General features: G+C 46.7%; 3 protein-coding genes across 4 annotated transcripts; 1 reads left to right on the forward strand and 2 right to left on the reverse strand.

Annotated features, from left to right (window-relative positions):
• Positions 1 to 1,356: 1,356 nt before the first annotated feature.
• On the reverse strand, positions 1,357 to 6,865 carry MITD1 (microtubule interacting and trafficking domain containing 1). Of its 2 annotated transcripts, none has more exons than XM_075426871.1 (7): positions 6,672 to 6,865; positions 6,349 to 6,450; positions 5,320 to 5,456; positions 5,151 to 5,237; positions 4,344 to 4,459; positions 3,191 to 3,251; positions 1,357 to 3,103 (listed from the first exon to the last, which is right to left on the reverse strand). In XM_075426871.1, the coding sequence occupies exons 1-7, from the start codon at positions 6,823 to 6,825 to the stop codon at positions 3,008 to 3,010; spliced, it is 753 nt and encodes a 250-aa protein (XP_075282986.1). In that variant the 5' UTR covers positions 6,826 to 6,865; the 3' UTR covers positions 1,357 to 3,007. The 2 variants fall into 2 exon arrangements, with proteins under 2 accessions (XP_075282986.1, XP_075282994.1); XM_075426879.1 differs by having other exon boundaries at positions 6,682 to 6,766.
• A 55-nt stretch (positions 6,866 to 6,920) lies between these two features.
• Positions 6,921 to 9,707, forward strand: MRPL30 (mitochondrial ribosomal protein L30). Its single transcript, XM_075438697.1, has 5 exons — positions 6,921 to 7,082; positions 7,349 to 7,429; positions 8,357 to 8,503; positions 9,355 to 9,428; positions 9,520 to 9,707. Exons 1-5 carry the CDS (start codon positions 7,032 to 7,034, stop codon positions 9,650 to 9,652), a joined length of 486 nt encoding a protein of 161 aa, XP_075294812.1. The 5' UTR covers positions 6,921 to 7,031; the 3' UTR covers positions 9,653 to 9,707.
• Positions 9,708 to 12,977: 3,270 nt separating this feature from the next.
• On the reverse strand, positions 12,978 to 16,962 carry LOC104337898 (lysozyme g). Its single transcript, XM_075426892.1, has 5 exons — positions 16,673 to 16,962; positions 15,924 to 16,013; positions 15,105 to 15,301; positions 13,954 to 14,092; positions 12,978 to 13,581 (listed from the first exon to the last, which is right to left on the reverse strand). Exons 1-5 carry the CDS (start codon positions 16,677 to 16,679, stop codon positions 13,448 to 13,450), a joined length of 567 nt encoding a protein of 188 aa, XP_075283007.1. The 5' UTR covers positions 16,680 to 16,962; the 3' UTR covers positions 12,978 to 13,447.
• Between the last annotated feature and the right edge of the window lie 4,141 nt (positions 16,963 to 21,103).

A 21,103-nucleotide genomic window follows, 5' to 3' on the forward strand; every position in this document is an offset into this window, starting at 1 on the left:
AGGCTGGACGTACCTGGTGTTGTTGAAGATGCCCCTGCTCGCTGCAGGGGGGTTAGGCTAGATGACCTCTAAAGGTCCCTTCCAATCCAAACCATTCTATCATACTGTGATTCTGTGACATTCTGACTTCCAGCCTCCTCGTTGTCCATAGAGACAACCTTCAGCTGAAGCTCCAGCAGGGATTTAAGAAGGTCTCTTACGTTTCTAAGTGGCACCAAGCGGGTTTTAGCAGGGAGCAGCCTCTGGTCCTCACAGGTGAAGCAGGACGTATGAACCCAAATCAGGCCACCAAATGGTGTCACGGAATTCCTGGAATGCCATTTTGATCAGGTCAGGACAGCAGCAGTTCATTGCTCTAGGAGGGAACACCAAGCAGCACAGATGGCCTCTGCCCAAGGGGACCCTGCCTGAGTGCGGCAGTGGCAGAGCTGATGCTCTGCTCCTCACTCTTCACCAAACTGTCAGACAAGCAAGGGGTGGTAAGTAACAGCAGCGATGGAGATTCTTCAGATGAGGAACCTCTAGACAGATCAGAAAGCCCTAGGCAGTATATGCTTCATGAATACTTCCCTCCCTGGTTAATCAGACCACACTGACGAGACCAGTAGCTCCAAGTATTTCTTAACAAGTGAGGCCTGCCAAGAAAGGCCCATGAGGTGTTACTACCTTACTTCCACACAGTCACCTGAAAAGACGGCTGGGTGACCTGCACTCAACAGAGGGCAATGGCATGGCAGAAGCGACCTGCCTTCAGCTAAGGTGAGCCGTCAACGGGGCTGAACCCAGCCCTCGGCCAGGACTGGCAGCCACCCTGCAGGACACAACCGCCCTCAGCAGGCTCCAGCGGGGAAGGTGGCTTCAGCTGGTATGTCACTGAAGGCTTAGTTGTACATATGGAGCTATTGCCTATCCAAGAGATCTGCAAGGCATTCTGTCGTCTTAGCTAGTGAATATAGTCTAGTTAGAAAACAGAGAAAAAGTTCTAACAACAAACAGGCATGAGAGGGAAGACCATGCTTGCCTCTTGTGGTATTTGTAGAGGACCACATCACAGGGGCTTACCACTACAACAGAGAGGCATACTGTATTACAAGATGCAGAAAGCATAAGGATTTTTATTTTGATTTCCATCCAACATTTAAAATTGATCTAAAAGATTTAAGGTGGCTGTTTACTTTGCCCCTGTATGTTTGAAATTGCTGGACTAGGTTTAACAGATACAAAGCTTCACCTGTGGGAAGCTTACTGTACTTACAGTGACCCTTCTCCCAAACATGGCTGATCCACAAGGCATTACCCAGCTTCCTTGAATTATCCTATGTCGTGCAGAGAAGAATTCAAACAGATGACTAGAACTACAAATAATAAAAAATAACCTTTATTCCCATGAAAAATAGGCATCTATGATACACAACTGAGTAAAACTGACAACTGTGACCACAAAACCAGTATCACAGCAGCAAGCCAGGGAGCTTCTGTGGAATGTCTGGGGGTACCGACTGGTAGCATACAGCTTCTGTGGCACATATGTTCTTCTTTTTGCTGATGGAACACTCAAAAGCTGAGACATTATTACGCAAAAGGATAAAGCAGGCAGACCACTAGCAAACTGTCACCCAGGGAACAAGGCAAAGATCAGCTCTGCTTCATCTTGATAGCTGTGGAGCAGATTTGCTGTGTTACAGAAGAGACTAAAAGATTAGCAGCATTAGATGACAGAAGGTGAAAGGAGAATAAAGCAAATTAAAAAAGAAAAGAAAAGGATAATGGAATACACCAGCCACCAGGCAAAAGAAACCTGAGAGAGAAAAAGCTTCAGCAATGAACATGCTACCAGAATATGGAGGCGTGTTGTATGGCAAGAAGCAGAAGCACAAGGCACCTATCAGTCTTGAGGCTCAAAAGATTTTGATGGGACCTGCAAAAGCAGCCACTGCCTGTTCTTCATGTCAGAATATACGACTTTGCCAGATTCTTGCTGACAATGATCGAGCACTCTTGCATTAGGAGAAAAAGCAGCAGCAGCTCAGGTGACACCTTCCGCTTTCCAGAGGGTGAAGGAAGACAAGCAGAGTCTTTTTTCCAATTAGCATATTCCTTAGAATCATTATGAGCAAGAAAGTTGCAGGGTATCAGCTTCTGGAAGAATTTAAGAATCAGTTATTATTGTTTTAGGGGACTATCCTAGCAGAGAAATAGCTCACTGCCATTGAGACTGGCACGACGAGCTGGAAGGACATTAAACTTGCAAGTCAGGGAAAAAGATGGGCAGAGGATCATACAACCTTTCCACACCTAATGTTAAGGATGGAAATCAGGTGTAGGACCGTACATCACAGACTAAAAGAACACATAGGAGCAACAGGGAAAAGAATACAGCTGTTTGCATCCTTCCCAGCCCAAAAGCCATCACACACAGACACAGAAGACAACTCTAAAATGTCTGTATACTGAACACCACAACGTCTGTAGGCAAGGAGCTTGGAAAATGGAATGTCAGATTTGGGGTTACCGGTAAAGCCCGTGAAATCAGGTATTAAGGGATTGACCAAAACACAGCAGAACAGTAGTCATGACTAGAATACAGCAATTAAAGGGGATAAATAAGGCTGCTTATCGAAGAGGACATGTGGCAGCCCAGCTTCAAGTGCTTGTGAGGTGGTCAATTAAAGATATGAAAAACAAAATTTGCTCAAGACAAAATTAACAGTAAAAACAGAAATGACAGTAAAGAGGCCTTTGACAGATAGTATTGTGGGTTTGTTATGAAATCAAGATCAGGTTTAGACATGGATTGTATTAATTAAGATCTGGGAGCAGTACAGTGGAGGAACTGGAGCTGTGTTTTCTCTGACTGAAAAGTCTCAGATATTCTTACTCCTATAGATTATAAAAGCTGTGCTGGACAAAGTGCTTAGAAGAGTTGCTGCTGAGGGGGGGGACAGCTGGATACAAGCAGCATCTTCCAGTCCAACATTTTCAGTCTTATAAAAACCTCCATATCTGATCACATTTTCTTTGTGTGTTTGGTATGAAAGACATCCACTGTTGTTTCATGACAAGGTCGCAAGTCAAAGTCACAGTATCCAATGCTGAAACGACCCTGCAGAAACGACCAGAATTGAGACAGTGAACACAGTATGAGCTCTTCCACAGTGTAAGTAAATTAAAGAGGTCAAAGCGTTCTTACCTGTGGTTTCTTAAAATAATCAAGACCCCTTCCAATCTTAATCATCCATCCATTGTTGAATCTGTTTTAAAAATACACAAATTTGAATACTGATGGTAGGTCGAGTAGAAGAATAATTTTAGTCACGTGACACACAAGCTTGTTGTTACAATCAGAATTATTTCCTAGTGTAGCCTGTCACAGAAAAAATTAGCCAAAATGGAAGAAGAGTTGCTGCTTTGTGTTCTGGTACACTACTCATACATATGTATGTTCCCATAACTGACTTGCTGAGCATTAGTGGTAACTTCACTGAAGCCTTAGGCCGCACACTGTGAATTTGCCACCTGAATCCCATGGACTTTCCTTGCACCCTTGCCAAGCTCAGGGAAGGAGGGCCCAAGGACTCAGTTGCAGCTAGAAGAGAAGCAAGTTAAGCCATCCACTGGCAGCAGCAGGGCCTCTCTGAAGAAAAGGGAAGAATCTTCAGCCTGCCCAGAGTCAATGGAGGGCCCCAAGGAGGGACAGAAGACCCCAGACCCAGATATCACCATTGGATCAGCTGCCGCTTGGGCATCACACGGAGAGCTTGTGCAGGGCGGGAACTTAGACTGTAAGGGTGTAATTGCCCAGCGGTTTCTTTGTTCGGGGTCCCTCTCCGGAGGCACCCAGCTTGAGCTGGTTAACACCGCTGCACCACTCAGTATGTCTGTCTGGCGTACGTGGTGTCAGAGACTCTGCTTCGGGAAACCTCGGGTTGAGCCTGAGGGATGAGGAAGTGCCCCAGAGTGAGTGTGTGTGTGGGGAGTTGAAAAGGGGCACCCAACAGCTCCCTGGAGGCGCCCGCTGCGAAGGGACTCTGGTCCCAGCAGTTAAAGTCTCGGGTGGTGTCTGTGCGACTCCTGGAATGGTGTGGGAATGCTCAGGCAGCGACTTCTCCCTTAGCGTAGCCGACACCTGAATGAGCCATGGAAGACACTGTTCTGTATAAAGTGACATCTACTATTATTTTCACAGCTAGAACACATGAATCTATGGAGGGCTGAGTTTATCCAGTGAGGGCCACTGTCTTCCATTTTGTCAACCAGAGCTGTAATTAGAATTGTCTCAAAAGTTAGGCTTAGGCAGTTTGACTTCAAATAACTGGCATTCACTGACATTTTGTATCACTCACCTAATCTCTCGGTCATGTATTGAAGATGAAAACGCAATATTCAGTGTTACTCCATAATTCCTTAATGATTGTTTTATTTCTTCCAGGCCACTCAGCTGCTGACTCCTCCCACTACCCTGTTAAAAGTAAAAATAATGGGGGGGGGGGGTTAACCATATATTCTACTTCTGCTCACTTCTTTCCAAACTCACCCACAAAACCTTTTTAGTAATAACTTAAACCAAAAGAATGTAACCTGGATGAAGACAGATTCGCGGTTTCAAAGACACGGTAAAAAGCAGACAAATTACAGGTACACTTGCTAAGACATGTGGAGGAGGAACTCACTCTCAGCCCTTTCAAACTAGACATGAATTACTATTTGAGCCAATATAAATTCAGTGATAGTTTTAGAGGTTTTAGCTCACCAAAGCTTCTAAAACGACAACTATATACAGCTCTTGCAATACAAAAAAAAAAAAAACTAAACAGATGTTTTGGTTTTGATGACATTTTCCACAATAAAACTTTCACAAAAATATCTTTTCCATAAGATCCTGCTTACAAACAATCTGTCAGAGTTATCAGAAAACTCTGAACTTATAAAATTACTTATGTTCAACTATCACATTTTTATTTTTCTCTTAATCTGTGTTTTCTGCTGAATGCATGAGAGCCTCAGTCTAACAAGTTCTGGTAAGTAAGAATAAATCTATAGTTAAAAATAAATATTTTATATATATGTATTTTATATATACATATTATTTTTTTTTCACATATGGTATCACCTGAGTATGGGGAAATAGAAACCAAAACCTAGACACTTACTTCATCGTAGGAAGTGAGGAGGTGGACTGTTTTCACTTTGCACGGTCCCTTAACTAGCATCTCACAGAATCGCAGGAAGTTATACAGCTGTAAACGATTTATTTAATTTAGTAACTTGAAATTTTTTTAGTAGTTACATCTGTATCAGTTACACAGAATATGTACTTGCCTGATGAACATGCCTAATGTATGGGTCCTCCACCCAAACTTCAGAAACAATCTCAGTGAGGTACGCTTGGAAAAGCTTTTCGTAGCCAAAACCTGTTGCATTTTCCTCTATCCTGATTTGCTTATGATATTTGCCATCTGAAAATAAAAGTTTTTCAGTAAAGGCCATGAGAGAATTCCTGCGCTAACTCCCTTGCCCATAACATGTTCATGTAACAACAGGTATTTTAACGCCAACAGGTGCATCACAGAATGTTAGGGGTTGGAAGGGACCTCTGGGGATCATCTAGTTCAACCCTCCTGCCAAAGCAGGGTCACCTACAGCAGGCTGCACAGGACCTTGTCCAGGCGAGTCTTGAATATCTCCAGAGAAGGAGAATCCACCACCCCTCTGGGCAACCTGTTCCAGTGCTCCACCACCCTCAGAGTAAAGAAGTTCTTCCTCGTGTTCAGCTGGAACTTCCTATGCTTCAGTTTGTGCCCGTTGCCCGTTGTCCTGTCGCTGGGCACCACTGAAAAGAGTCTGGCTCCATCCTCTTGACATCCAGCCTTAGGATATTTGTAGGTATTTATAAGGTTCCCTCTCAGCCTTCACTTCTCCAGGCTAAACAAGCCCAGCTCCCTCGGCCTTTCCTTGCAGGAGAGATGCTCCAGTCCCCTCCCCATCTTTGTAGCTCTCATCTGGACTCTCTCCAGTAGCTCCTCATCTTTCTTGAACTGGGGAGCCCAGAACTGGACACAGTCCTCCAGATGGGGTCTCACTAGGGCAGAGTAGAGGGGGAGGAGAACCTCCCTCGACCTGCTGGCCACACTCTTCTTAATGCACCCCAGGATCCCATTGCCCTTTTTGGCAGCCAGGGCACACTGCTGGCTCATGGTTAACCTGTCGTCCACCAGGACACCCAGGTCCCTCTCCACAGAGCTGCTCTCCAGCAGGTCCACCCCGAGCCTGTACTGGTGCATGGGGTTGTTCCTCCCCAGGTGCAGGACCCTGCACTTGCCCTTGTTGAACTTCATCGTGGCTCCATACCTTGTTTCTCTTTTTCAATGTGTTTCTTAATGTCTTCAGCTCTGGTCATGTACTCAGCTATTTTCTGACGGTAATGGTGCTTTTTGGGCTCGTCCTTCGTGGCTGTGAACCAAACGCACGCAGGCCAGTCCTCCTCGGGGGGGGGAAGCGCCGGGAGTCCGGTCCCGCTCCTTCCCCCCCCTCGCCGCCGGCCGACCGGGCACCGGGGCCGGCCCCCGCGGCCACACCCGGCTTCTGCCCCCCGTCCCGGGCCGTAGGCGAGGCCCGACCGCCCCGACGGCTGCAGCCCGACGCCCGGCAGACCCTCGCCCCTCGCCCGGTACCTCTCACCACCTGCAGCAGGAGGTCGATGCCCTCCTGGTAGCACACCAGCGACTCCTGGAACCGACACGCCACGTCCAGCTCCACCGCACGCTTCACCGTCTCCGCGCCGGCCCGCTCCAGCGCGGCGGTGCCGTCCCCCCCCGTCCGCGACATGGGCACCAGGACCGGGGCCGGGCCGGCGCCGGGGCCGGGGCGGGCGGGAGGCCGCTGCGCATGCGCGCCGCCTCCCCCGCCGCCGGGGGAACAGAAACCGAGGCGGAGCGGGAGGGAAAGGGGCTGTGCCTCACCCTTGTCCCTCCGCCGGCGCGGAACTGCAGCGCCGCGGCGCTGGTGCCCGGCCCGGAGCGTTGCGCACCGCCATGGCGGCCGCCGCTGGTGGAGGCGGCCTGGGGCACGCAGCGGCTTGGAAGGTGGCGGCTCCGGCTGCGGCCGGGGGGTTCGGTTCGGGCCTGGCGCCGCGGAGAGGGGGAAGGGACAGGGGGCGGTTGGGGGCGGCAGGAGGGGCCGCGCTTCACGCTGCTGCGAGCTTCGCCGCTCGGGGCCCGGCGGGTGCCTCCCGTGAGGGGAGAGCGCGGCCGTCGGGAAGGCCGGGGAGCCCGCGGGGTGCTGCAGCCGCTGGCGGGCGGGAAGAGCTGCGAGGGGAGTCCCGACAGGTTGTGTCCTGCTCTCTTGGCAGATGCTGGGGAAGAGGATGGAGGGGATGGCGTCCGCAGCGTGGGTGCGTTGTCTGTTTACCAGGTCGAGAATTCCAGACTCGGTACGTGCTTCAGTAGCTGTGAAACTGAACAATAGGCATTAGCCTCCTGAACTCGGTGCTTCCTGAGGAACGACGGATTTCCAGAGACTGTGAGATGAGCAGGGTCACGGCACACGGGGTGAAGAGCTGGCTGAAGGGCAGAGCCCAAAGGGTTGTACTGAATGGGGCTACATCTGGCTGGCGACCGGTCACCAGCGGTGCTCCTCAAGGCTCAGTCCCACCCAGGGCCAGTTCTGTTCAATATCTTGATCAACGATCTGGATGGAGGAGTTGAATGCACCGTTAGCAAGTTTGCTGGTGATGCTGAACTGGGGAGTGCGGTTGACTCTCTCGAGGGACAAGAGGCCTTGCAGAGGGATCTAGATAGGTTGGAGCATTGGGCTATGATTAATGACATGGAATGTAACAAGTCCAGATGCTGGATTCTGCACCTGGACAGAGTAATGCCAGGCATAAGCACAAACTGGGAGAGGAGCGGCCGGAGAGCAGCCCTGCAGAAAGGGACATGGTGTATTTTACATTTAGCTTATCTTTTTGCAAGATACTGTCTAGTGTAAGCTGACTATTTTCCTTCGTTCTTAAAGCCTGTGGAAAAACCTGCCCTTCAGAGGCTAAGCAGAGGTTCTGTAATGAGATGCATGTGAATTCAGTGCTGTGCTGGTGTAGTGTTGTGTGTGTATTTCTGTGCACTTATGTGGCCAAACTCAAGAGTACAAACCATTATAAAAATATGTTTGACTTAATGTTATAAAAGCTATATTTGAGGTCCCTTGTTGGTGCTTTGACCTTCTGAAAAGGAAGGTAGTTAACTATGTAAGAAATTTTACCAAGGTTGAAGTATATTTTAAAGAGTTACTTTGTTAACTATAATAATCGTTTTTCAGATATTTAGAAAAACCCTCTGCTTTTGTGAACTTCTTATTCTAGGTATTTCAGCCACGGCCTGGAGATCATGAAAAGTATGGAGGTGACCCTGAGCAGCCCCACAAAATACACGTTATTACGAGAATAAAAAGTGTAATTGGTCGCCCGTATTGGGAAAAGAAGATAATACGTGATCTTGGACTGGAGAAAGTATGATTGTTGTTCTTTGTACTTCCTGTGTGCATCAGAAATGTGGAAATGTAGGGTAGAATTAAGGTGGTGGTTTTTTTAAGGACCTCAGTGTCGCAGTCACAAATCTGGGACTGTTTTACAGCTGCTATAAATGTAATTGAGAAATCGATGGTGTGTTGAAGAGCTGAGAGGAACATTAACAGCAAATGTCCATTTAGTGGGAGTTCAGAATATCACTTTGTGGTATTGCTCTGCATGCCTGAGGAGAGCCTTACCTTGAGAATTCTGCTAAAATAATTAAAATAGTTTTGTAAATTCATTTAATTCAGGGGTTTTTTTCTGTGGATCATATTATTCAGGTATTGCAGGCAGGCAAATAAGACTCATTTATTAAAGAAAAGGCTTCCAAATCCAAAAGGGATGATAAATTTCCAAACAGACTCTTAAGAGTTTCCGTCAAAGATGTGTTTATCCAAATTTTTTACACCAACTGCACTTTGTTAAAATATTTGTGTAGTCAGTGTTATATTACAGAGAAAAAATGTTTGCTTGATCAATTTAAGATCTGTCTGAAGCAAGCGGTCTTACTCCTAAACTACTGTATTTACATTTACAGTGTTTTTAACAGTTGGGAAAAATTTGAATATATTGACATTGTAATGGGAAGAAAGCTGAATTTGTCATTTTATTGGAATCGAGAGTTTGATCAAGTTTTGATTTTGTATTTTTATGGGTATTCTTGATGCATAACTTCAAGCCTTACATTTGCAAATACGGTTTATACTTTTACTGATAGTGTGAAAAGTCCAGTGAACAGAGACTTGGGGTTTCGCAATGCCTTTGTAAGACCTATTCTATGCTTTATGTAGGCACATCAGCCAAGACTGCACAAAAATATCCCTTCAGTGAATTCCAGACTGAAAGTTGTTAAACATCTGATAAGGTTTGTTAACTGTTTGTTTAATTTGGAGCACTTACTGTAACTCTCATCTAGTCGTAGGACTTCACTAATAAACAAACTGTTTTGCCTGTAGAATACAGCCACTGAAACTACCTTACGGGTTGCCAACGGAAGAGGAAATGTCGGACACCTTTCTTACAAGCAAGGGAGAGCTTGTCATTAAACGGCGTCTGAAACCTGTGGAGCAGAAAGAAATTAGTTCCTAAGGTGTGCTGGTTGGATCTCTGTTCTGTCAAATAAATAATTTAACTCCCAAGTTAAGAGTTTGTGTATGAAATGTAAGCTTAATTCTTACCCTGTCTGGTATGAGTGGTGGAGGTGACACCGATGCTTACAGATGGGTTACATGTGTACAGATATGAAATTCAGTGTTGGCAATGTTTGCCTGAAGTATTAAATAAGTCATAGGCTTTCTACCCTGTTTTAACTTTGTGGCAAGATTACTGCAGTTTATGGCTAGCTATTAGAGAACTTCAAAGTCAAATAAGCAAAGAATGGAGTAGATTTAACTAATGATGGTGAGGACATTTCCCAGTTAACAGTAAAAGCTTACGGTGATGGTGCATGACTTCACCGTTACTGTGTGAAGGAAGGGACTGGAATTGAAAAGCCCTCTGTTTACCGGCTACGTGAGAATCGACTGGATATCCACAGAGAGAGTCATTTGATTGAGGCAGGCATTTGGGTGTCTTGCCTTGGTCGTCCGGATCTCACACTTGCTCCTTAGCAAACAGTCTGTCGTCTGGCCTCCTCTGTAGCTTAAAGAGTACCCGAACTCCCCATTTGGGAGTAACAGGGGTGATTCACATCTTGGTAGGCTGTATAATTTGTCATTCAGGAAACACACTATCTCACTTCGTATGTCATATTTCTTGATCTTAATGTTTAATAATACTAGCTTAAGAGCTGCAGTCTGTGTCAAAGCTGATGCTTTTCCTGTTCTAAAATTGCAAACTTTAGAAATCTGGGGACCCTGAAGTGTGCCTCTGATGCAAATTAGTAAGTTTATAAAATAACACCTTTCATTGAAGGATCTTGTATACTACTGTGGATATTTTTATTTACAGTTTGAAGAATTGCGGCCAAAGCTAGAAAGCTGCTGCTGTATCAAAAGATAAAGTAGTTTTCGTTCCCGTCAGCGTAAATTCCATCGTTTACCACACTGAGCCTCTCCCACACTAGACGTGCTGTAGAGGAGTTTATCTTAATGACTGTATGTTGTGAGAAGATCAGAGGGATACGGTCGCCAAGAATGACTGTCTGTCCTTTCTGCATCCTTGCAGAACAGAGTAAACACCAGTGGGAGTTGAGAGGAATAGATATACCAGTAGAGAGATGTGCAAGCTGCACACACTGTGTGAGGGAGAAAGAAGGACAGGCTGTCGTAGCAGCGCTGGAGACTGTAATGCCTCCTACGAACAGGCCCAAGGCAGAAACGCAAAACTGAGCTGAAAAACCTCGATTTCTCAACAAGATGCAGGCTATAGTCAGAAGGACACAGAAAACACTAATGGCAGTCTGAAGTATATGGAATAGCAAGGAAAAAGTGAAGAAGATAAATGAATGCTGCTTTGCTTCCCTCCCTCCTCCCTTCCAGTATCTTTGTAGCATCTTGTGCTGCACTGCGGTACAGCTGCAGGCTCTGTGTGGGGTTGAGTGTGTTCCCACAGGGAGGTCCTTAACCAAGCTGAAGTTTCAGCCCTCTGAGGGACGTCTGTAGTGCATCCAAGCTACAGGGCACACTTAAAAAAGCTGGCACAAGTTCGAGGGCCCGGAAAATTAGGCAAATGCGTCTTGTTGCTGAGGGACAGCCAACATAAGCCTTGTACCAGGAGTGGTGGCCCAGAGCACCAAAGCCGGGATCGCTCAGCCTTGCCAAGCGCGTTCAGGATTGGCGTTCGCGGCGCTGCAGGCTGGTGGATCTCCAGCAGAGGGAGAGCTGCCAGTTGTGTCCTACGCGGCAGGTGTGTGGATCGGGACCTTCTGCTCATTGCACTGCACAGGCGCCGCAGCCTTCGCAAGTACCGCCATGTCAGCTGGGAAGAATGTGTTGATGCACAAGCTTGCTTGGTACTGTGCGCTACTGAAAATGTGTGCGATAAACTAAGTTAGAACAGAGCCAATAACTGCCTCCCAAGTGCAGAAAAGGGAAAATGCCTTAGATAGTACCTGTTATCTTTGGGGTAAGGCTTAGATGCAAGAGGTGTTTGCAGCTGTCTTTAATTGACAGGCTGGCAGTTTTCATGACAAAGGAAATTGTGTTTTCTTAAAATTTTTAATATATGTGTAGGTTTGGGTGTTTCTGAAATGGTGTTTCCTCCAAGGTCACAACTGTCATGCAGTCAATCTGCTATCCCAAACCACCTCCTGTATAAGCACGTGAAGATTTTCTCTCGGGTCTAAAACCTGAGCCGACAAGGATGCACCAACGCAGTGTGTGTCCACATTCTTTCATTAATGGAGCATTGTACATGCGTCATGTAAATCTTCATGTAAGTCTTTCTGTGCAGGGAACAATCAGGCTGACTTAAGATGACAGCAAAATTTCAGTTGGATGGTACCTCACGGGTGTCGAGCTTGGCCTCCCGCTCAACGCAGGGCCAGCACTGAGGTCAGACCAGGTTGCTCAGGACTTTGTCCAGCCTGGTCTTGAAAAGCTCTGAGGACAGGGACAGCTCAGCCTCTCTGGGCAGCCTGCTCGGCTGCCTCGCCGTCCTCACAGGGAAAAGTTGTGTGCAGAATGCAGTCTTGTGTCCAGTCTGAACTTCTCTTCTTTCAGCTTATCCCTGTTGTTGCTCCTCTTCCCACCTTGCACTACCAGGAGGAGCCAGCCTGGCTCTGTCTCTGTTTGGGCACGCAGCTGGCTCGCGCTGAGCATGCTGCTAGGGTAGGACCATTTTCTGTGTCTACCTGCTGTAGCATTTAAAGTTTATTCAAGCAAATCTTTGGTGCGATATGCGGTAGCAGTGTAGAAACGCACTGTTCTAAGAATAAATTTCTGTGTCTGTGCTATTGCTTTGTTGCAGATTCACTTCCTGTTTCAGGTTTGGTAATTCATACGGCAGTGTGAGCAGATCAACACAATTTTAATAATAGCATCAGGATATTTTTAATCTCAGTTACAAAATATTAGCTATATGTACCATGTTTAAAACAAGGAAACAACTCCCCCGTGCTCTTTGTTATTTCTCCTTTAGCCACTAGTGATACCCTTGAGGGTTCTTTTTAACTGCTCTAAATGACCGTTTAAAATGATTTGTTTATCCTGCATGAACTTGCATCAGATTTTATAAACTACCTGCCATTTTAAAAACATGATGGAATGTGCATATTCTTACTCTAGACCCTGCATTGAAGCTAATACATAGCAGCTTGAGTTTTACAGATTGTTTGCAACTGTAAAGGCTAAACTGAAGTAGTACCAAGGGCAAAAAAGAAAGGGTAGCGTAGTATTTTCCCTCTTGTCACAGGAAACAGCCACTTTGGGGTCACAGCACCAAAGTTGAGAGCAAATATTCTGAAAGGATATGATACACTTTGATATACAATATTTATTGCAAATATTCAATTCCAAACTTGCAGATTGTTAACAACAAGTTAACAAGTAAATTGTTTTTACTGCTGTTAGACACATGTATTGACAGACAAAATCTAAGGCAGATAAAATCTTGTTAAGCAGTGTTATATCTTTCCTGTAGCATTCATCTGCTGCTTCAGAAACTGCAGGCACAGATGAAAACTCTGGCTGAATATTATACAAAGTGAGATAAAAAATAAATGGCACAAGATAGGTTACGGTTTGGATTATTAGCAGTGTTATCGTTACAGTTATTTTTTTAGCCTTAGCTGAAAAAAAAAAAAAAATCATTGAAAGCCTGCACTTGTTTCTGACTTCATTGCCCTCCCCATTCTTACTGTTTCTGGGGGAGAAATCCAGGATTTTTTTAATTAGAAGCAACTTACGCAATCCGTGACTCAAATCTAATAATGACTCAGATATCTCAGTACCCATTTCTCTTATAAAACTTGGCTCTTGCGACCACATCATTGGCGTAGTCGTTGTGTGATGTGCCAACATCCATTTCATTATAGGTCTGAACGTTGCCAGCTCCCGCATTATAGGCTGAAATCGCTCCTGAAATGAGAGTGAAAGAAACGCATAAACAGAGGTAATACTTTGTCAGTAAATAAGGAAACAAACAAAAATCACAACTTAAAGGTGTTGCTTTGGTTTGCAGCTCTCTTTTCAGCAGTATTGTGTTACCATTACTCCTTGCAACTGAGAAATGTCATGATATTTTCCAAGTTTTCCATAAGCCTGCTAGAAAGCTAACCACATCTTATTCCTCTATTCCTGCTAGTGAGTGTCAAGGGATATTGTTCCACACTTCAGTAAAATGAACAGGGGGACTGGGATATGTTCAAGGTTCTAAAGCACTCGGTTTTACAGCGTCACCATGCTTGACCTTTCTGTGTGTGAAGGGTTTCAAAGCTGGCAAAACTCTACCTTTGAGCTGCTGTTCCTTTGTCCATGTTGGGAATTTCTTCTGGATTTGCGTTAGCATCCCACATAAAATCTCTGTGCCTTGTGCTATGTGCTCTCCACTGTCCCATGACCCAACAGTCTTGTGGTACCGTTTGTCAACCTGAAAGTGAGACAGCAATATCAGCACACCAGAAACCCCACTGTTTATCCAGAGCTCTGCATTGCTTGCAGGCTGCTTGTATTAATTTTGATCGTTAACCTCACGGTTTAACTCTTTTGCAGTTGTATAGAGAGGAAGCAAACTTAGCTCAAGGTGCAGGCAAAGCCAGCAGATGCATGAAGAGCAGACAGTCGGGGCGCTGAAGAGGAATGCCCGCCCCGTCTCCTTGTCTGTCAGAGCCTTAAAAACCCAACACAGCTGCTGCTGTAAAGGTGACAGGGCGCGGAAAGCAGCCTTACTGCTGCTTAAACTTTCCCAGCTACAAGGTGGCTGCTCCTCTCCTCAGCTGCATCAAGAGCAGGGAAACCCTCTTTCCTCTGCGGATCTCCCCTGGATCTCTGCTCCAGTTCTGCTATTCTTCTTCTTCCTCTTCTTCTTCCTCTTTGCTTTTTATCCATGGGGTAGAAAAGCACAAGTCTGAGGGGGGCTGGAGCTTTTACAGAAGTGGATCCCAGTGCATGCACCAAATGCCTGGGGATTGTACAGGTAGGTGTACAACTTGGCAAACGAGTGAGGCGTGAATGTAGGCAAGACTAGTGAAACAAGGTCCTCCACTAGCCAGGTCCCTGTGGTGCATGAAGGGTAATTAACATGACTGTTTGTACATGCAGCCTACAGGCCTCCACACTTAATGAAAAAAAAATGCTTTTTGAAACAAGATTTATTATCTAAAGTATGACATAGGAACAATTAATCTCTTCACTCCCAAGAGAGCACTGGGAAGCAAGCAGCGGTTTCACAGTGCAAAAACAACATCCTCATGCCCTGACACTCACTGGTGCCCTTCCCTGGTGCCGGGAGCTGACAGCCGGGTCGGCGTCGGCTTTATTCTGGCCCAAGAGTTGGCTGAAAAAGTCTAGGGGGTTGCCTTTTGAGGAGACCCCTGCTGCTCTTCTGGCTCTCTGCTTCAGAAGAAGGGTGAGCTTTGTGCTGTTGAGAAGGTCAACCATACCTGCATTAACCCAAATGCATTGCCGTTGTCACCCCAGCCGTTCTGCAGCACTGTCCCAGCGTGCGACTCTCGAGAGATAATACCAGCAATCACAGCTGGATCAACACACTTGCTGTTGCCAACTCTTGTAATCATGTCTTTGTATTTCACCATGTTCTTCAAATCTCTTTCTGCAATCTTCTCCGAGGCAGCAACTCCTACAACACAATGTGCATGACTTTTCCTTTCGTTTTTAAAGTGAGAAACAAGTTGTTCTAACAGTCATTATGACTCAGCTGACATTTTGTATCCTTATGAATCCATTGTGAAAGAAGCAATGATAGAATTGACCAATTTTGCTGAAGGGTAAGTGCCCTAGAAATCCATACACAGATGATAGAAAAGACCGTTTTTCAAATACAGAGGGCAGTTCTCTAACATGCAGACTAAGAGATGGGTCTTCTTGTTTTAAATCTAAGCCTTTGGGTGGATTAGTCCCAGAGTTAGTTCCTTTTAATTTAGGACTAGAATGAGGGAATGTTCAGAAACTTGGGTCTGATGGAAACCCTCTTAAGGCAGAGAGAAAAGCAGGCTTGATGGCAGGGGTTGGATGCACCCAGCAGACTTTGCGTTGTCTCTGTGACGATCTTGAATTTCCCTTAGAACATCTCTAAGGCAACTCTATTCCCAACATAAACTTATGTGTCCAGTTAAGATCTTTGTTGGTGGTAGAAAAATCTGCTCGTGTGGCAATGACTGGCAGCCAGGGACCAGGATCCGCAACAGGCACGAGCTTGTGCGTGGATGTACGGGGAGACGAACAACTGAGGTGGTGCCTACCTGCATAGCTCAGACCTTCCGGTCTCGCAGTTGCCTGCGAAGCTCCAGTGGTGTCAACATTCAGTATATTCCCATACTGCGTCCAACAGCCTAAGAGCAGGATTTACAAGCAGATGTCAAGCCAACGCACTCTGTGACGCATGCCATCAGAGTGTTTTTGAATCCATGACTGAAACCCATGGCATCATTTCAATCCTACTACAGGCATTTGTGCTAGCAGATGCCATCACGATATCATACGCTCTGGAAAGGATTACCTCTCGATCATGCTAGCATAAAGCCACCATGCAGCTTGTGAGGTGAAGTGGTGCTTTGTGCATGATTTATCTCCCCTAATTTTAGCTTGCCTAAAACTTAGCTGGCTAGCCTAAGCTTGTGACTTGGGCTGCCCGCAAAGCCAATGGAGAAAGGGACCTCCAACAGGCGGGTTTTCTATTCCAAATTAAAAATAAATCTGAGCATCAAAATAAATCCTGCACTACTTGTTGTCTCCAGCTCGCTTTTCTATAGCTACCGTCAACCAGAAAAATCAAAGAGCAAAATCCTTCAGTTATATCCATTACAATTTCTCTGACTTGCAGTTTGTTTGACTTGCAGTTTATCTGCATTTGTCTGTAGCCCGAACAGGCCATTGCAGAAAGGAAAACACGCAAACATCAACTGAGAGGAACAACGCTAACCCAAGCCCAGCACTTAATGGAAAACAGACAGTGAATTATCTACAAGAATATCAGACAAAAATCCCAGACCTGACATGTTTGCTGCAGGATGCCTCTCCACCTTCTCGCTGCGCCTCCTGGAGACAAATGGGCTCTTTATCTGCTGGCGGCGGTTTGGAACAGCTGATTCAGTGCATTTCCCGCAATCGGCAGCTGTTACGGGAAACAGAAACTCCTAGAAACTTCTTGTGTGTCCGCCCAAACACAGCACAGTTTCTGCTCCACAGGATGAACACTACTAGGTTTTTAAAAATGAAATACCTTTTACTTTAGTCTAAAAGACCGTTGCTAACAGTTTGGAACTAGGGGGAGCCTCGTCTGAAAACGACTGTCCCCCCCTTCCGTTGTTGGGAGCAAGAATCTGCTGAGAATGAGGAAACAGGAACCCGCGCTTTTCGCTGTAATAAAGTTTCTGCAAACAGCCAGCAACAAGAACATGACAGAGAGCTGCAATCAGCAGTGAATCAGTAACCCTTCCTGAGCCAGAATGTGGAAGCTGGGTAACCTGGCTGGGAAATGTTTAAACAAGACGTGAAGGTAGTTGTGATTTATGCTACTTTTAGCTCTTGTGTATCTTCAGTAACTAGTAGTAAGGACCTCTTCCCTTAAAACAAGTCTCTTTTCCATTCTGGTAAGGCGGCCGGTGAGAGTTATGGCATACATTTAATAGAAGTCCTCTCCGTAAAGGAACGAGACCCAAGGAGGTCAAACGGGACCTGTCTGATACAAAACAATGTTTAAGGCAGCATAAAGCAAATTAAGAACCTGCTTTCAGGCACTTCCTGCATTTCATAAAGAATCGCACAAGCCCAGCTGCAATAAAAAATTTGAGTGGATTATTCTTCACATGTTTTACTGCTGCAGACTTGTTTTAGAAGCATCCATGGCTTCTTGGTGTTGGGTGTGGGATTAAATTGGCTTGGATCAAGTGGCACTTCTGGTTTTTTCCTCTGTAATTTTTAGGTAGTGTAGTCCCATCGGTAAAGGGTACCATTCATGGTACATGATTCTTAGATACTGCTTTGGTAATTTTTTTTCTATTCTATAACAGTTCATATTTGAGAAATTAACTTCAGACACCAGTGTAGCAAAGCTCAGTGTTCTAGTTAGCATCTAAGCAATCAAAAAGATGTTAAACCTGACAGTGCAGATCCAACTGAATACCAAAAGAAGGAAAGCAGTGCCTGTGCCTGTTACAGAGAACAAGTTGCACCACACGTATCAAAACTCTGCTGGTTTTATTTAATGGTTAGGTTACAAAAGTCCGTCCACATGGAGGGATGTCTGCAGCAAGCTTCTGCTGTGAGGCTTGCAGCCATCTCCTTGTATACGTAAGGAGGACCTCACAAAGATATGTATTGAGCCAATTATCTTTGCTGAGGCAAATTACAAAGCTTTGGAGTTTTTTTTTCTGAATAAGAAACCAAAAGGCAGGATGTTTTTGACATCTATTTCCTAGATGACTACTGGAAAACTCTGCTACCTCCACTGCCAGGAGGTAGAAAATACCGAGGTGCTCATGCTTAGCTGTATTTAAATGCACAAGGGCCCTTACCTCACCTGACGCTGGCTGTATGAGGTCAAGAGGAGTTAGTACGGAGATTGCTAGTGCTCAGACCTTGCCTTCAGATGTACTATGAGCAGTCTGGTACAGGATGAGACAAGAGAAAGGAACTTCAAAAGGTGTGTGTTGAACACAAGTAATTTCATAGAAGCCCTAGCTGAAGCGCCAGCAAGGTACCTCCTAATGGGGCCCGTGGGTGGGTGAGCCCTGGACAGGGACATCCCTCCATGCTGCCCTGGGAACTGGTGGCATGAGGCACCTGCAGGAGCGATTGATCAGAATCAGTCTGCAGGACTAATGGGTCGATCTAAGAGTTGTGCAGGGATGAGCATTTGTTACCTCTGGGTGATTAGTGCAGCAGCATTTAAACAAATCAGGTGAATCACCTGGGCTTCCAGGCAGGTGCTGTCAGGCAGCCTCTTCTCCAGGGTGGCGACGAGGCAGACATCTCCCAGCCTACCTTCCTGTGCCAACTGCTCACAGCACCATCTGGGCTGTGCTGATGGCAAGCAAGGTCTTTGCAAGTTGAGGTGACCTGCTAGCACAAATCCATGGTTACAAGACAGCATCAACAGCAAGCCAGGAAGGAAAGTCAGTCAGGCAAAATCAGGGTCAGTAGGTACAAAGCCAGGCGCCAGCTGACATCCAGCGCAGCTCAGGTGAGGACCCAGGGCAAGGCTGTGAGTTTAAAAGCAGCCCCTGAGCCAGCAGGCAGAAGGTGCATGGGAGGGGAGAAGAGATGAGACTCATTAGAGTGTGGTATCAGAGCTGACCTTCAATGCAGGCACACAGACCCCTGGGAGAGAGGGGGAGGAGGCTGCAGAGCCTGTCAGTGCAGTCAGGTCCCAGACACCATGGTCACCCCAAAGCTGATTCTTCTGCAGGCTGGGCAGTCCCAACTCACTCAACCTTTCCTTGTGTGTCCTGTGCTCCAGCCCTTGGCCAGCGTGGTGGCCTCTGCTGGACTCACTCCAGTGTGTCAGCTTCCCTCTCGTGTTGGGGAGCCCAGACTGGATGCAGTGCTCCATGTGTGGCCACACAAGCATGAAAGAGAGGGAAATGATCTCTCCCCTCACTGCTGGCTTGAATTTTGCTAATGCAGCTCAGCCTGCTCTTAGTCTATATCTCCATGAGGGCCCCTGGTGTCCACCAGGACCCCTGGGTCCCTTTTGGCACAGGCCACTTTCTAGATAGTTGCCTCCCAGCCCATACTGGTGCATGGGGTTATTCTGTCCCAGCTGTAGGGCTTTGCCTTTGTCTTAATTGATCATCATGGGGTTACCATCAGCCCATTTCTCCAGCCCCTCCAGGACTTGCCATTTGGTATCATCTGTGAACTTGCTGGGAGTGCTCTCTGTCCCTAGCGCTTGATCTCACTGTCTACAACACCTTCACACAGGCCCACCTCTCAAGCTTGTCCAGGTCCCTCTGGATGGCATCCCATCCTTCTGGTGTGTCAACTGTACCACTCAGCTTGGTGTCATCTGCAAACTTGCTGAGGGTGCACTCGATCTCACTGTCTATGTCATTGATGAAGTTATTAAACAGCACCAGTCCCAGTACAGACCCCTGAGGGACACCACATGTCACTGGTGTCCATCTGGACATTAAGCCGTTGACCACTACCCTCTGGCTGCGACCTTCCAACCAATTCCTTATCCACTTAACAGTCCACCCATCAAATACATATCTGTTCAATTTAGAGAGACGCATGTGTGTGGGACTGTGTAGAAGTCTTTACAGAAGTCCAGATAGATGACATCTGTTGCTTTTCCCTTGTCCACTGATGTAGTCACACCGTCACAGAAAGCCACTAGGTTGGTCAGGCAGGACTTGTCCTTGGTGAAGCCATGCTGGCTGTCTCGAATCACCTCCCTGTCCTCCATGTGACTTAGCGTATCTTCTAGGAGGATTTGCTCCATGATCTTCCCAGGCTGACAGGTCGATAACTCCCAGGGTCCTCCTTCCTACCCGATTTAAAAATGGGCACAACGTTTCCTTTCTTCCAGGCACCAGGGATCTCACCTGACTGCCATTACCTTTCAAATATTATGTAGAGTGGCTTGGCAATGACATCAGCCAAATCCCTCAGGACTGTGGGATGCATCTCATCAGGTCCCACAGACTTTTCTACGCTCAGATTCCTCTGGTGGTCACGAATGTGATCTTCCCTAGTAATAGTAGATATCTCTTTATACAGAACATGGCTCATTCAGGTGTCGGCTACGCTAACGGAGAAGCCACTACCCGAGCATTCCCACACCATTCCAGGAGTCGCACAGACACCACCCGAGACTTTAACTGCTGGGACCAGAGTCCCTTTGCAGCGGGCGGCTCCAAGGAGCCGTTGGGTGCCCCTTTTCAACTCCTCACACACACACTCACTCTGGGGCACTTCCTCATCCCTCAGGCTCAACCCGAGGTTTCCCGAAGCAGAGTCTCTGACACCACGTACGCCAGACAGACATACTGAGTGGTGCAGCGGTGTTAACCAGCTCGAGCTGGGTGCCTCCGGAGAGGGACCCCGAACAAAGAAACCGCTGGGCAATTACACCCTTACAGTCTAAGTTCCCGCCCCGCACAAGCTCTCCATGTGATGCCCAAGCGGCAGCTGATCCAATGGTGATATCTGGGTGTGGGGTCTTCTGTCCCTCCTTGGGGCCCTCCATTGTCTCTGGGCAGGCTGAAGATTCTTCCCTTTTCTTCAGAGAGGCCCTGCTGCTGCCAGTGGATGGCTTAACTTGCTTCTCTTCTAGCTGCAACTGAGTCCTTGGGCCCTCCTTCCCTGAGCTTGGCAAGGGTGCAAGGAAAGTCCATGGGATTCAGGTGGCAAATTCACAGTGTGCGGCCTAAGGCTTCAGTGAAGTTACCACTAATGCTCAGCAAGTCAGTTATAG

Source organism: Opisthocomus hoazin, chromosome 1, assembly GCF_030867145.1.
Source record: "Opisthocomus hoazin isolate bOpiHoa1 chromosome 1, bOpiHoa1.hap1, whole genome shotgun sequence".
In the NCBI taxonomy this organism is placed as follows: Eukaryota; Metazoa; Chordata; class Aves; order Opisthocomiformes; family Opisthocomidae; genus Opisthocomus; species Opisthocomus hoazin.

Excerpts from the sequence above, each read along its gene's own strand:
- MITD1 (XM_075426871.1), bottom strand. The coding sequence starts at position 6,825 with ATGTCGCGGACGGGGGGGGACGGCACCGCCGCGCTGGAGCGGGCCGGC. Across the intron at positions 5,457-6,348 it reads CATTGAAAAAGAGAAACAAG|ATGGCAAATATCATAAGCAA; the intron begins GTATGGAGCCAC and ends TTTTATTTTCAG. Across the intron at positions 3,104-3,190 it reads ATTATTTTAAGAAACCACAG|GGTCGTTTCAGCATTGGATA; the intron begins GTAAGAACGCTT and ends TCGTTTCTGCAG.
- MRPL30 (XM_075438697.1), top strand. The coding sequence starts at position 7,032 with ATGGCGGCCGCCGCTGGTGGAGGCGGCCTGGGGCACGCAGCGGCTTGG. Across the intron at positions 7,430-8,356 it reads GGTCGAGAATTCCAGACTCG|GTATTTCAGCCACGGCCTGG; the intron begins GTACGTGCTTCA and ends TTCTTATTCTAG. Across the intron at positions 9,429-9,519 it reads GTTGTTAAACATCTGATAAG|AATACAGCCACTGAAACTAC; the intron begins GTTTGTTAACTG and ends TTTTGCCTGTAG.
- LOC104337898 (XM_075426892.1), bottom strand. Across the intron at positions 14,093-15,104 it reads ATGCATTTGGGTTAATGCAG|GTTGACAAACGGTACCACAA; the intron begins GTATGGTTGACC and ends TCTCACTTTCAG. Across the intron at positions 13,582-13,953 it reads AAAGGAACAGCAGCTCAAAG|GAGCGATTTCAGCCTATAAT; the intron begins GTAGAGTTTTGC and ends CTCTCATTTCAG.